We start from the raw sequence: 14,763 nt of genomic DNA on the forward strand, positions 1-14,763 counted from the left end.
CAAAAGGCGTCACTAGAGGCCCTGGTTCAAATCCAAACTGTATCACATCTGGCTGTGATTGGGTGGCGCATAATTGGCCCAGCATTGGCTGGGTTAGGCCGTCATTGTAAATAAAAATTTGTTTGTAACTGACTTGCCAAGTTAAATAAAGGTTTCTTTAAAAAAATACTGCTTACCATAACCTCTGTGAAAATTCACTTTCTCTAGATATGATGGGATGCTGAGCCTTATGCCCCATTTACATTGTGACATTCTTCCTGCAATCTCCGCTACTGGATGGAGAGCATAGGGTTCCACAACGCAAGACAATGTGGAGGAGAGTCTCTCGTCAGAGATTTTGGGAGATGGCAAAATATGACCTTTTTATTCAAGACAGGAGAAACATATTGTTTTGTTTAGTTACTTTCTCCTCAACTTGTTCCTATAACCTTCTAGCAAGTCAAGCTATCTTACAGAGCTGCTAAAAGCTAGGACAGGGCTCTCCCATCTAATTCCTAGAGAGCTACCGTCCTGTAGATTTTCACTGCAACCCCAGTTGATACTAACCCGATTCCGCTTATCAACCAGCTAATTATTAGAATTAGAATTATTAGGTTCGCTAGATTAGGGTTGGAGTGACAACCAGGACGGTAGCTCTGCAGGAACGGGGTTGGAGCTAGGCTAGGCTATACTGTAGCTAGTGACCTCCACCTAATAATTATACTCAAAACAAACGTCATTACCATTAAAATGAACTAAAACGGGAGGCAACAATCATAAAGTATAATTGGCTCATCAGCCATTATTAAAATAGTACTTTATTATTTACAAGTTGCTAACTATCCTATCCCATAATATAAACCATTGATATATAATATAAACCGGGATATTTTAATCTTCTTCTGTGGTTTGTTAACTTCCTATTCTTCGACGGACTCTGGCCGGACTGAAGAAGAGGCAGAGTTAGAAAAAATTTGAAGTATGTGGCATCCGTCTCACAACGGAGCCTTCAACCGCAAGGGGCCGTTGCGATTCCACTCCGTTGAGGACCGTCACCATTCAAGTGAATGACATCCGGTGCAACGTAACCGAGTGCTTATGGTTAATGCGAACGAGGCTTGTCTCAAATAACCAAATATCCACCCATATACAGTATATCCACTCTTGGAAACTACAATAGCAAAAATGATGTAAGTCTCCTCTCTCAGAGAAGCTACTGTATGTTTTCCTACGGTTTCCTTTTTCTCTCACCTGCAGAGCAGTCTTCTCCAGCGAAGCCATCTTGGCAGACACAGAAGCCTTCTTTACAAATGCCCTTCTGACTGCAGTTGTTGGCGCAGTAGGCCAAGGAGCAGTCTTCTCCTACGTATCCCGGGCGACACTGGCAGGTTCCGTTGGTGCACAGCCCCTGGTCAGAGCAGTCATTGAGGCAGCGTCCCAGTGTACAGTCCTCTCCAGTGAAGTTCTCCTCACAGATACACTCCCCATCCATGCACAGCCCTCGACCGGAGCAGTCCGCCGGGCAGCGGGGCTCCGAGCAGTTGTCCCCTCCGAAGTCACTGTCACACACACACTCACCCTCCATACACACTCCCTGTCCGGAGCAGTCGTCTGGGCAGCGCGGCTCAGAGCAGTTCTTGCCCGTCCAGCTGTCCTCACACACACAGCCACACAGGTCCATTTTGAAGCTGCCATGGCCACTGCACTGGGGAATGAAGTCCAGGTGACCTAGAGGAAGAAAGGAGGACACAAAACAACATCACTAAAGATACTGTATGGCTTACTAATGTCAACATCATCTGTTGTAACAGTGTAATTTTTTTATTTATTTTTAACAAAGTAACAGTCTAAAATAAACCTATGAACACTAGAAATCGCCAGGCTTTCATATCCTGGTGCTATCTACTCAAACCAAGACGCTCAGTAACTGAATGAAATGAAAGCCTGACATTCCACATTGGCCTCAAATTAGCCTATGACCAGGGTACAGTAGCTCTAATAATACTGTCAAACTGTACTATTATTCCGCACTTACCCATGGATGAACTCTCCCCACAGCCACAGTTGCCAGAGCTGCACTGGGCTCTCAGCAGCAACACCTCTCTCTCCAACATCTCGATGCGGATGGCCAGCTGCTGCACGATGTTGGCTGTAGGACAGGCGCAGGCCTGTTTGGGGATGTTGATGCGGTGGGTGAAGGTGACCTGGCTGTCTGCGTCCACTGTCTGCTCTGTGAACTCCGTGGCGCCCTCCCCACCCCCACTGGACACAGCCCCTCTAGTGGCCTGGCTAGGTGGAGGCACTGCTGAATCCAGATCCACCGAGCACAGAGACTCTAGGGGCACGTTGATGTTGTACACATGGTTGAAGACCATTGGCTGCTCCTTGATGGTCTGGTTGTTAGATTGGCTGGTGGGGCCATCTGAAGGTGCCTGTCGTCTGACCCTGATGGTCCGGACCAGCTTCCCCTCCTCACCGGATGGGGATAGAGCAGCCTGGGTCCCCAGAAGGAGTAGAACCAGGCCCAGCAGCCAGCCTCGTGCAGGGCCCATGGTGAACCACCACGGCGTTAGAGCCTCGTACCTAGAGATAGGGCTCTCCTGACACCCCCGTGCTTACCGGCAGACTTCTGATAGGATCTACAGAGAAGAGATAATAGTGAAAAACTGTGGTGGGTGGTTGAGTAGGGTGTTGGGGTTTGCCTCTGTTCCAAAAATTGAAAATAGTCTTTGATCTATTGTGAAAGAATAATTGGCTGTGGAAAAGAACTGGATGCTTATGGGATGTTTAGAACCCCTAAATATATTTCTGCACACAATACCAAATATTTGATCTTTCCCACAGGATAGGGATGTTGAAATATTGAGCACATAGAACATGTTGATACAGGGATTCAATAGAGCCATGGCTTTAGTGATTTTTCCTTCTACTGTAATCCTCTCTCCAGTGACTGGGCTGAGGACAGGAACAAACCGCAGAATGAATCACATTGAAGGACTGCTTCCCAACTAGAAAAGCCCCTGGTCAGAAAGTGATTATCTGCGATGACATTTTACCATCTCTGTTAGACAGACTAGACAGAGGGCTGTTCTAAAACGATGAAGTATTTTGTCAAAGCTCAATCAGCAGAATAAAAGGGAGACTTACACTAAATGACACATGCTCTCTGTTCATGGAGGAACAATTCGTTTTTTAGAGGACACAAATTGAACTGTGTATAAGGTTGTGTCTCTCAGATGTATCTTTAGGAAGTCAAACATAGCATGCCAAGAAGCCTGCGGAGTCTGAATACTTAAAGCCTTTTTCAAAAGAATATATCTGATATTGAAATCTGCTTTTTTTTTTTTACTGAAAAGGGAAGTCAACCTTTCATATTATTCTCTTGTTTTGTTATCACAAAGCAGGGCAATTCCCCTAGACTGCATATTTGAAACCAACCACAGGCATGAGGTTTGCAGTTCATGTCATTACTGCTAATCTTTAAAGGTTACTTATGAGCACTGCACCCTCAGGGTGAGAACATACAACTGACTTGGTGCATGTGTGCTGAACTGAAACAGTCATTATAAAATTGAAGACGAGACGGTGTGTAAGTCACTCCAGGGATTTGAGAGTTGGGAGATATGTTCAATTATAAACTGGGTGGTTCGAGCCCTGAATGCTGATTGGCTGACAGCCATGGTATATCTGACCGTATACCACGGGTATCACAAAACATTTATTTTTACTGCTCTAATTACATTGGTAACCAGTTTATAATAACAATAAGGCACCTCGGGGGTTTGTGGTATATGGCCAATATACCACACCCCCTTGTGCCTTATTGCTTAAATATACTTTGTAGATAATAGGAAATGTCCTCATGTGAAAAACCCAAGCCATTTAACCAGCGAATCCACCAAATTAATGAGAACCAGAAAGATGAGAAATAAATCAAATGGACAAAATTATTTTCATAACCATTAACTAGTGCAGGGTCCCTTTGATTAATTTGAAACGTGTTACATGCAGTTCTATAGTCAAATTGACATGTTCAATAAAAGGCCCTGAATAGCTCTCTGACTCACTCTCAGCCACACACATGGGGACTTGTATAATGGTCTTGCTCCTCTATGCCACAGCAACTGAGATACACCAAGTTTAGTTTAGTTTATTTGCACAAATATGCATACTGTAAGTAAAAAACATACTGTTTTACCCACTTTATATGTATATACTGTATTCTAGTCATGGCTCATCCTACATATTTACTCTGTACACACCTTTTCTATTCATATACTGCCAATGTTCTCTATACACACCATATGCTATATATTGCATGTTCTGATGTTGCTCGTTCTGGTATTTCTTAATTTCTTTTTGACTTTTTGACTGTTGCAACATAAGCATTTCACTGCACCCGCGATAACATCTGAAAATCTGTGTACGTGACAATAAACTTTGATTTGATTTGATGCCCTCATTGCCCTGCTCTCCAGCTCAGGCATCATATGGGCTAAATTTATTGAAGTTGTATAGAGAGACTACAGAGTCATAGGACGTTTTCCTCAGGTGTTTAGGTCTCTGCATTTGCAGTGGGCCCACAGCGTTTGGAGACAATTGGGTTTCATCAAGGCCTGTTGTCAGGCCTCAATTAGGATGCCTCTCAATTAGAAGCGACAAAGAGGAGGATGAGGATCAACGGCTCGGGGCAACACCATCGAATATCTCAATTTACTCTTCAAGAGCAAGGTGTTTTATCACGCATTTCCGCCCTGGATGCACTTAATGGTCATCCTCCTGACTTGACCGTAATGAGAACTGACAGCGTAGCGACTCACAATCCTACGGCCTCCGGGCTGCCTACTGCTGAACGGGTGGAAGTGAGGAGGCACTGTGGGAGCTGGGAGCACGTTGACAAGTAAGGAAATTATTTTGGCACTACTATGGCATATTGCCATTTTAGGCTATATCCTGTAATGACTAGTAGTGTGAAAGTGAGTAGAGTACCTTCTAAGGTAGATGACCAGAGAACAATAGTGTCAGTTTTCCTGAAAGTGTCATTTTCTTTGGAAATTGAATGTGAATTGGTTCTCCCAGCTCAACCCCCCGCTAGCTGGAATGATAAAAAAAACACACTGAGGCATAAAGCAATTCTGTTCAAAGTTTATGATCATGAACCCTATAAAACTGGCTGCCAGAAACAATATCAAATATACAAACTGTACTTTACATAATACACATTTGGGTACACCCTCTGACAACACACTCTGACAGGACACTCAGTAAGCACCGACAGCTTTGGGATGCCATTGACAAGCATTACACAAAAACCAATAAGTGACCTGAGCAGGCAGATAATTCACCAAAAGAAAGCCATTTTAATTTCACCGTGCACCCAAAAGCATGCTTAAAAGAGTGTTTTAAAAAGAGTTGAAAAGCCTTGATTTTAGCCAGATACGTATTTTCTTTCAGAGACCAGCCATAAGCTGAATATTCCTTTCATCCAAAGCTTTCTTTTTATGGCTCAGGCTGGAGATGATATAAGAGAAGAGTTGAAATATGCATACTCCAATTATGCAAAGAATCAGGTTTTGTCTTAATGATGTAGAGAGAGAGGTTTAAAAAGATAACTTTTCTTATAAAGTTGCATTGAAGGCAGTGAAGAGGGATGACTCGAGAGAGTCTACAGTAGAGTGCTTCACTTTCACTGGAGACAAATGCTCCACTCCTCATCACATATCACAGAGGAACAAAAGCAGAGTATCAGTACAGGCAATAATGAAAACACATATCTTGTCATGCATTTTAAGCAACCATTCCAATAACAAACGTACTGAGCGTCCCATATATCCCGACCATCTGCTTTCACCTTGAACATAACATTACCAGCAAGCCAGACCATGAAATAACTCCTGTCTGTTGACGGCCAATAGCACTTTTCAGTCTCACAGAGAACAGGTACAAGGACGCCTGGGGCTTGATTGAAATGTCAGGACAAGGAGCATGTATGACAAAAGCTCATGTGGAATAAATAGCATGTCTGGATGTTTGAAAAATAGAATTCTGTGCTGAGCCTGTGGGCTAGCCGTAACGTTGCTGGTCAGTCACACTGCTCCCCACTGCAGAACGGGGTTCAATCGCTGTGTCCACCTTTCCTACTGTTCTCCAACTTGACTGTCTTCCCCATCTGTTTCCAACTGTCTAAATAAAAATGTACAAATATATATGTAACAAAAAAAAATATTTTATTCTGTTACAGTTATTTTATACCTGTGTAGTAATGGTGAAATTACACAAGTAACACCATTGTTCTGTTGTCCGTTAGTGGTAGATTGTTGTAGGTTGGTACAACTGTTGTATGTTGTTAAATATATGCAAACATTTGTTTATGATGTTTATGTTTATGATGCCAACGGAAAACGCACACCAGTGTCTGATCTGATCAACAGTAATTATAATCAAAACCCTGAGGTGTTCTTGTGTTTTTTGTGAAATTGTCCTATGACACTGACTCTGAGTGTATTTACCGTCTAATGAGCTCATCAATAGAGAAACGCTGTAGGGAAGTATTAAAAGAAAATGTACAGTAATATGCTGAAAACTACATGGTGTTACAACTAGTGTAGGTCAAGAAATACATGAACCTTTACCTTAACATAACACAGAATCCTATTTATTTGCAGAGCATTAAAACTCGAGAAGCCTAAATCATACTGTAAAAAAGAGATAGCAGAGATGCTGTAATTGCAACCTTTCAGTGTGCAATGAGTGACATTCTGAATTACCTGCAGTAAGGTTTTATATTAGACAAAAAGGCACAAAGATCAATTTCTCAGATTCTAAAGAATATGAAGGCTGGGATACACCACAACGCCAGGACCGGATAATTGTTAGAAAGAAATCATATTACTAAGCTACCTCTTGTTGTTTTATATATACTTCTAATAAACTTCAAAACTTTCATCTGACGGGAATATACTTTTTGTAAAATGTGTCTATACAACACCTTGCTCTCATTTCGATCTGCTTTCATTTCTCATTCAGCTGCCATTACACTGAGAGGTTCTTAAAGAGGGGTTACACAAGCTATTACAGCACATGCTGCATTATATATGAGAGCGACATTGATGTTCCTTCCCTCCCTGGTGCCATGCTAGATCACAGTGTCACCCGGCACCCTCAGGGAATAGCATCCTTGTTGTAACACTGAGGCGACGCTCTGCATATCTTCATACACTTCATAAACCTATCTGAGTGGACAGAGGCCTAAAGCCTTTTGACTTCTCCTGTCCACCCCCCCCCCCCCCCCCCCCCTCCCCCCCCCCCCCCCCCCCCCCCCTCTTTTCCCAGTACTGAACATTGTGAGATGTTTTAAAATCCACATGTGTATATCTTTCCCCTTGAGGACTTTCTATCTACAAAAATAAGCCAGCCTTGGAGGCTTAGTGGCTGCCTGGATCCTTCAGGAGGTCAAACTGCCTGTTTAACGTACTGTACTAGGGGAATGAAGTGTCAGTATCTCTTCATACCCAGTGTCCTGTGTCACAAATGAACATGTGGGGGCCAAAGCACCAGAGTGATTCTGTAATGCTGCTACAGATGTAGGATCATAATTTTGTTGCTGAAAATGTTCCTGTACCGCTGGAAACGCAGATAAGCTTCATGACTTACATAAATTCACTGAAAACCCACACTAACACACGGTTATATTAACAGTATTGCACTTTTCATGTAGCCTACTTTTGGCCAGCTAATAGCCTAACCACCAATCAAGCAACATTATGGACTAAACATTCAAATCCTGTTGCTAAAGGATTAATTTGCTGCGACAATACTGGTCGAATTAAGATCGATCCTTTACCTGTTCCTTTCCCCCCTGGTTCTGTTCAACTCCATCGTTCTCTTGAGATCTCTCTAACTGTCCTCCTTTATTTCACACAGTATACAGTATCTGTCCAGACCAGAGCTGCTGAATAAAGAGATGTCTGCATGTATGGTGCTGAATCCCTAATGGAGCTGGGTTGCTACAGAGCTCTGTCAGGCTCTGGCTAACCGCAGACAGACCCAGGCCCTGGGAAGTGAATCTGTAACCCCTATTTGCACAGGTTAATGTGCAAACACCCCGACATGTTCACTATACCAATAGCCAGCCTCCTCCGACACACTGCCCCTCTCTACCTTGTAAATCTCTCTCTAGTAACATTACGATTCTACACCGAGTTTACAAAAGATTAAGAACACCTGCTCTTTCCATGACATAGACTGACCAGGTGAATCCAGGTGAAAGCTATGATCCCTTATTGATGTCACTTGTTAAAGCCACCTTAAATCGGTGCAGATGAAGGGAAGGAGACTCGGTAAAGAAGAAGAAGATTTTAATCCTTGAGACAATTGAAACATGGATTGTGTATAAGTGCATTCAGAGGGTGAATAGGCAGGACAAAATATTTAAGTGCCTTTGAACGGGGTATGGTAGTAGGTGCCAGGCACACCAGTTTGAGTCAAGAATTGCAAATCTGCTGGGTTTTTCACGCTCAACAGTTTTACGTGTGTATCAAGAATGGTCCATCACCCAAAGGCCATCCAACTTGACACAACCGTGGGAAGCATTGGAGTCAATATAGGCCAGCATCCCTGTGGAACACTTTCGACACCTTGTAGAGTCCATGCCACGATGAATTGAGGCTGTTCCCAGGGCAGAAGGGAGGGTGCAACTCAATATTAGGAAGGTGTTCCTAATATTTGGTATACTCAGTGTATTCTCTTTACTCCAGCTGCATTTGGCAAATTGCCTTGTCTTTCAGGATCATTGGCCACTGTTAATTTTCAGCACCTGCGACCTATAGGGGTCGAAGGTCTCTTCTTCTCCCTACTCCTTAGGCCTTTTTTGCATAAGTATGCGTACCAATACTACTCACATTGTTTAAAAAAAGTATAGCTTAACAAATTATATTTGGAAAAGTTTCCTGTCTACAAATAATGTAAATTCTAGATTTCCAAATGAAGTAAGGACCTTATCAGTCCTCAGTAGCCTCAAAAATGAAATTGTGGCTTAAATGCTATAAAAGATGCCATCTACAGAAATGTTACCTAGTGCACTACTTTTAACCAGAGCCCATAGGGCTCTGTGGTCAAAAGTAGTACACTTTATAGGGAACATGGTGCCATGTAGGAAACAGCCACGGTGCATTTAAATGAAGAATCACTGAGTTCATGACGCTAAGATTCAGGATGAATTGAATTTCATATTTGTATCACCAGAACAAGGCTGTATTATCTCAGGTCAGAGGCTGCAGGCATACTGGGGCTGGGCACCATGGTGATGGCTTTTAGATGAACTACTTCTTCTATTGTGATCTATTGTTTCAGAGCCATATATTTAGGATGTGTCTAAATATATGGCTATGTATTGTTGGGATGTAAGTTTGTTTTGCCCAAGTCTAAAATAACACATTTACAGTACGAGTAAATATGGATGCAAAAATAATGAATGTGTTATCTAGAGGGTGTCTTTTTGAGTGGATGCATGTTATTTAACTAAAAGACTGAATTCTGTCCCTTGCGTCCTGCAGCAGATTGCTGGGCCTTAACCAGCTAAGTGTAGTTCTCAAGTATTTGATAAGGGAATCCCCATTTAGTATATGTAAAGCCAATGACTGCCAATGAGTCAGACACTATGACATTCCAATGAACCCATGTTTTTGTAACTCCTCTTTCTTTGCAAACCTGACAGTGAATCCCACTTATACAAAGCATAAAATAATCTGTCAATGCTGTGGCTTGACAATCACTAATATCCTCCTCCTCCCTATTACGCTACATCACTGTTCTGATCCAACCCAAAAAGCCCGGTCTCCATAACCCCCTCTAAGTCATTTTTTCTTTCATCTCCCTCTTTCAGAAGACGCTGTTTCCTGTGGGCCAGAACTGACTGTTATTGTTCTTCCTTTCATGAAAATATTTGAAATGTCTTCTCTCTGCCTTTGTGCCACGAAAAAGAGTCAGGGATTTTAAGGTAGTTAGAAATGAGGGCGCAACACAACAACATAATACCACAAGGTGTCAGAGACAAGATAAAATAAATACAGGAATCAAGACGGGATAGATGTGTTTTGTTGTTGGTGCCTGTTTGAGTTAGATGCCAAACCAGAGGAAATCATAAATAATTTTACCTTGTTAGGATTTCATTCAATCATCAAAAATAGGTTTCTATACACATCACAGTGATACACTGATTTTGCTTGGAAGGTGTAACATGATATTTTATGGAATGATATGAAAAAAATGCTAAATAACAGTTTTTATATGAAGTTTTACGAGACTAAGAGAAGGTCTAAGGATGAAATAAAAGTGCAAACTTCCTGTATGCATCCAGCAATGTTTAAGCCTCTTACTCTTGTAAATGGAAATTTGTCTGTGAGAACTACTCAGAATCACCTTGTGAAGATTCACTGAAAGTAAGTTACATGTCAACTCAGATAAGGTTAAAAATAACAGCTCTAAAAAGGCTGTCTATATGCTCCGAGAAAGGTTGGACATTGAGTCGACTGTCATAAATATCGAACACTTCCTGATGGGATGCAACAATGGTCAGAGGAGCATGCACGTACCGATAGGATGCATGGGGAGGGAGTAGCTCCGTTTTGTACCATCAAAAATATGATTATAAAGTTGAAGTCGGACGTTTACATACACCTTGGAAAGTACATTTAAACTCCGTTTTTCACAATTCCTGACATTTAATCTGAGTAAAAATTCCCTGTCGTAACAAACATAACGATGGTCATTATGGCCAAACAGTTCTATTTTTCTTTCATCAGACCAGAGGACATTTCTCCAAAAGTACGATCTTTGTCCCTATGTGCAGTTGCAAACCGTAGTCTGTCTTTTTTATGGCGGTTTCTGAGCAGTGGCTTCTTCCTTGCTGAGCAGCCTTTCAAGTTATGTCGATATAGGACTCGTTTTACTGTGGATATAGATACTTTTGTACCTGTTTCCTCCAGCATCTTCACAAGGTCCTTTGCTGTTGTTCTGGGATTGAGTTGCACTTTTCGCACCAAAGTACGTTCATCTCTAGGAGACAGAACGCGTCTCCTCCGGAGCGTATGACGGCTGCGTGGTCCCATGGTGTTTATACTTGCGTATTATTGTTTGTACAGATTGAACGTGGTACCTTCAGGCGTTGGAAATGACTCCCAAGGATGAACCAGACCTGTGGAGGTCTACAGTTTTTTTCTGAGGTCTTGGCTGATTTCTTTTGATTTTCCCATGATGTCAAGCAAAGAGGCACTGAGTTTGAAGTAAGCCTGAAATACATCCACAGGTATACTTCCAATTGACTCAAATTATGTAAATTAGCCTAACAGAAGCTTCTAAAGCCATGGCATAATTTTCTGGAATTTCCCAAGCTGTTTAAAAGGCACAGTCAACAAAATATATGTAAACCTCTGACTCACTGGAATTGTGATACATGAATTATAAGTGAAATAATCTGTCTGTAAACAATTGTTGGAAAAATTACTTGTGTCATGCAAAAAGTAGATTGTCAAAACTATAGTTTGTTAACAAGAAATGTGTGGAGTGGTTGAAAAACTAGTTTTAATGACTCCAACCTAAGTGTATGTAAGCTTCCGACTTCAACTGTATGTAACAGCCAGACAACATAGTTTAAATTAAGCCTTTACAATCAATAGATCAATATATCCCCAAGCAACCAGGAAGAGTGAGCGGTCAGTTATAGGCTGTATCACATCTGGCCGTGATTGGGATCCCATGTGGTGCAGCACAATTGGCCTTACGTCATCCGGGTTTGGCTGGGTAGGCATCACTGTAAGTAAGAATATGTTCTTAACCTTTTCTCAATATAGGGGTGCTGTTTCAACATTAGCATTTATCGTCTCCAAATTAAACTGCCTCATACTCAATTCTTGCTCGTACAATATGCATATTTAGTTATTATTGGATAGAAACACTCTCTGTTTCTATAGCCGTTTGAATTATGTCTTTGAGTGAAACAGAACTCATTCTACAGCACTTTTCCTGATATGGAGTGAGATTTCAGACATTTTGGCCTCTGGTCCCAGGTCAGTTTAAAGTCCCTGTAAATCCTATGAGGATACAACACTGCCCATGCTTCCTCTAGATGTCAGTAAGAGGTACAATTTGAATGGAGTCGATTGCGCAATCAGGCCAGTATAAAACAGAAAAGACCGTGTACCGTTCTTTTCCTGCTGCGCCTCACGCAAGATGGACGTCGGACTCTCTCTCTTCCAAGCGTTGGTTTAGCCACTTATATATCGCCGGTCATGTTTTACTCGTTATAGTGGTTAAAACATCATAAGGTAGTTAATTTTAACCGTTTTATAGCAATTTATATCCGTTTAGTGCGATTTTGAGGCATTGCTTTGTGATGCACATTGAAGCACCGGGCACGTTTCGGGTCCCGGTCGAACGTTAGTGGGCATTTCGACGGACAAGAGGAACAGCTTTCGACCAAAAGAAGATTAGACCCAAGAAAGGATACATTGCCCAAGAAACTGATGGAAGAACAGCTCACAGTAAGAACTATTTATGATGATAAATCGTTGTTCTGTCGAAATTTGTTATACGCATATTCCGCATTTTTTTGGTATAGCTTCGCTTGGCGAACCCTGTATTGCACAGTAAGGAATTTTTAGAAATGTAATCCAGCGATTGCATTAAGAACTAATTGTCTTTCGATTGCTGTCCACCCTATATTTTTAGTCAAGTTTACGATTAGTTATTCATTACGCCAGATCACTGTCCAAAATGGAGCCCGACATTTTCAGCTAGTTTTGCTAGTATTGTCATGTTATACCACGTTTTTTGTGGCTAAATATGCACATTTCGAACAAACTCTATATGTATGTTGTAATATGATGTTACAGGGTGTCATCGGAAGAATTCCGAGAAGGTTAGTGAAAAAAATTAACATTTGGCGATGATTACGTTATCTCTCTCTTTGGCTTGTATCAATGCTCGGGTAACGTTTGCACATGTGGTATGCTAATATAACGATTTATTGTGTTTTCGCTGTAAAACACTTAGAACATCTGAAATATTGTCTGAATTCACAGATCTGTGTCTTCCAATGCTATGCTTTGTCTATTTTTAAGAAATGTTTTATATGAGTAAATTGGTAATACACGTTGCTCTCTGTATTTATTCTAGTCGAGTTGTGATGGTGGGTGCAATTGTAAACTATGATTTCTACCTGAAATATGCACATTTTTCTAACAAAAACTATCCTATACAATAAATATGTATCAGACTGTCATCTGATTTTTTTTTATTTTTTATTTTTTATTTAACCTTTATTTAACCAGGTAGGCAAATTGAGAACACGTTCTCATTTACAATTGCGACCTGGCCAAGATAAAGCAAAGCAGTTCGACACATACAACAAACACATAGTTACACATGGAGTAAAACAAACATATAGTCAATAATACAGTGAAAAAAAAATAAGTCTATATACAATGTGAGCAAGTGAGGTGAGATAAGGGAGGTGAAGGCAAACAAATATATGTATAAAATAAATAAAATAAATAAATAAAAATAAAAAGGCCATGGAGTGAAGTGAATACAACACAGCAAGTAAAATAAAACTAAAAAAAACCCTGGAATGGTTGGTTTGCAGCGGAAGAAAGTGCAAAGTAGAGACAGAAAATAATGGGGTGCAAAGGAGCAAAATAAATTAATAAAATAAATACAGTAGGTAAAAGAGGTAGTTTGTTGGGCTAAATTGTAGATGGTTATGTACAGGTGCAGTAATCTATGAGCTGCTCTGACAGCTGGTGCTTAAAGCTAGTGAGGGAGATAGGTGTTTCCAATTTCAGAGATTTTTGTAGTTCGTTCCAGTATTGGCAGCAGAGAACTGGAAGGAAGGCGTCCAAAGGAAGAATTGGTTTTGGGGGTGACTAGAGAGATATACCTGCTGGAGCGCGTGCTACAGATAGGTGCTGCTATGGTGACCAGCGAGCAGAGATAAGGGGACTTTACCTAGCAGGGTCTTGTAGATGACCTGGAACCAGTGGGTTTGGCGAAGATAGTAAGCGAGGCCAGCCAACGAGAGTGTACAGGTCGAGTGGTGGGTAGTATATGGGCTTTGGTGACAAAACGGATGCACTGTGATAGACTGCATCCAATTTATTGAGTAGGGTTTTGGAGGCTATTTTGTAAATGACATCACCGAAGTCGAGGATTGGTAGGATGGTCAGTTTTACAAGGGTATGTTTGGCAGCATGAGTAAAGGATGCTTTGTTGCGGAATAGGAAGCCAATTCTAGATTTGACTTTGGATTGGAGAGTTTGATGTGAGTCTGGAAGGAGAGTTTACAGTCTAACCAGACACCTAGGTAATTGTAGTTGTCCACATATTCTAAGTCAGAACCGTCCAAAGTAGTGATGTTGGACAGGCGGGCAGGGGCAGGCAGCGATCGGTTGAAGAGCATGCATTTGGTTTACTTGTATTTAAGAGCAGTTGGAGGCCACGGAAGGAGAGTTGTATGGCATTGAAGCTCGCCTGGAGAGTTTGTTAACACAGTGTCAAAAGAAGGGCCAGAGAGTATACAGTAATAGTGTCGTCTGCGTAGAGGTGGATCAGAGAATACCACAGCAGCAAGAAGCGACATCATTGATGTATACAGAGAAAGAAGTCGGTAACAAAGAATTGAACCCTGTGGCACCCCATAGAGACCTGCCAGAGGCCCGGACAACAGACCCTGGATTGACACACTGAACTCGCAGAGAAGTAGTTGTGAACCAGCGAGGCATCATTAGA

The 14,763-nt window shown here is 41.6% G+C and overlaps 1 protein-coding gene across 1 annotated transcript in view; it reads right to left on the bottom strand.

The window, feature by feature from the left end:
* The window catches only part of LOC111979751 (tenascin-R-like), a 178,943-nt gene that overhangs the window by 63,450 nt on the left and 100,730 nt on the right, over positions 1-14,763 (bottom strand). Inside the window, 2 exon segments of the mRNA XM_070449031.1 lie at positions 1,231-1,707; positions 2,015-2,618. Coding sequence (XP_070305132.1) covers positions 1,231-1,707; positions 2,015-2,531 — 994 coding nt within the window. The 5' untranslated portion in view covers positions 2,532-2,618.

This window comes from Salvelinus sp. IW2-2015, linkage group LG19 (genome assembly GCF_002910315.2).
Source record: "Salvelinus sp. IW2-2015 linkage group LG19, ASM291031v2, whole genome shotgun sequence".
NCBI classification, from domain to species: domain Eukaryota; kingdom Metazoa; phylum Chordata; class Actinopteri; order Salmoniformes; family Salmonidae; genus Salvelinus; species Salvelinus sp. IW2-2015.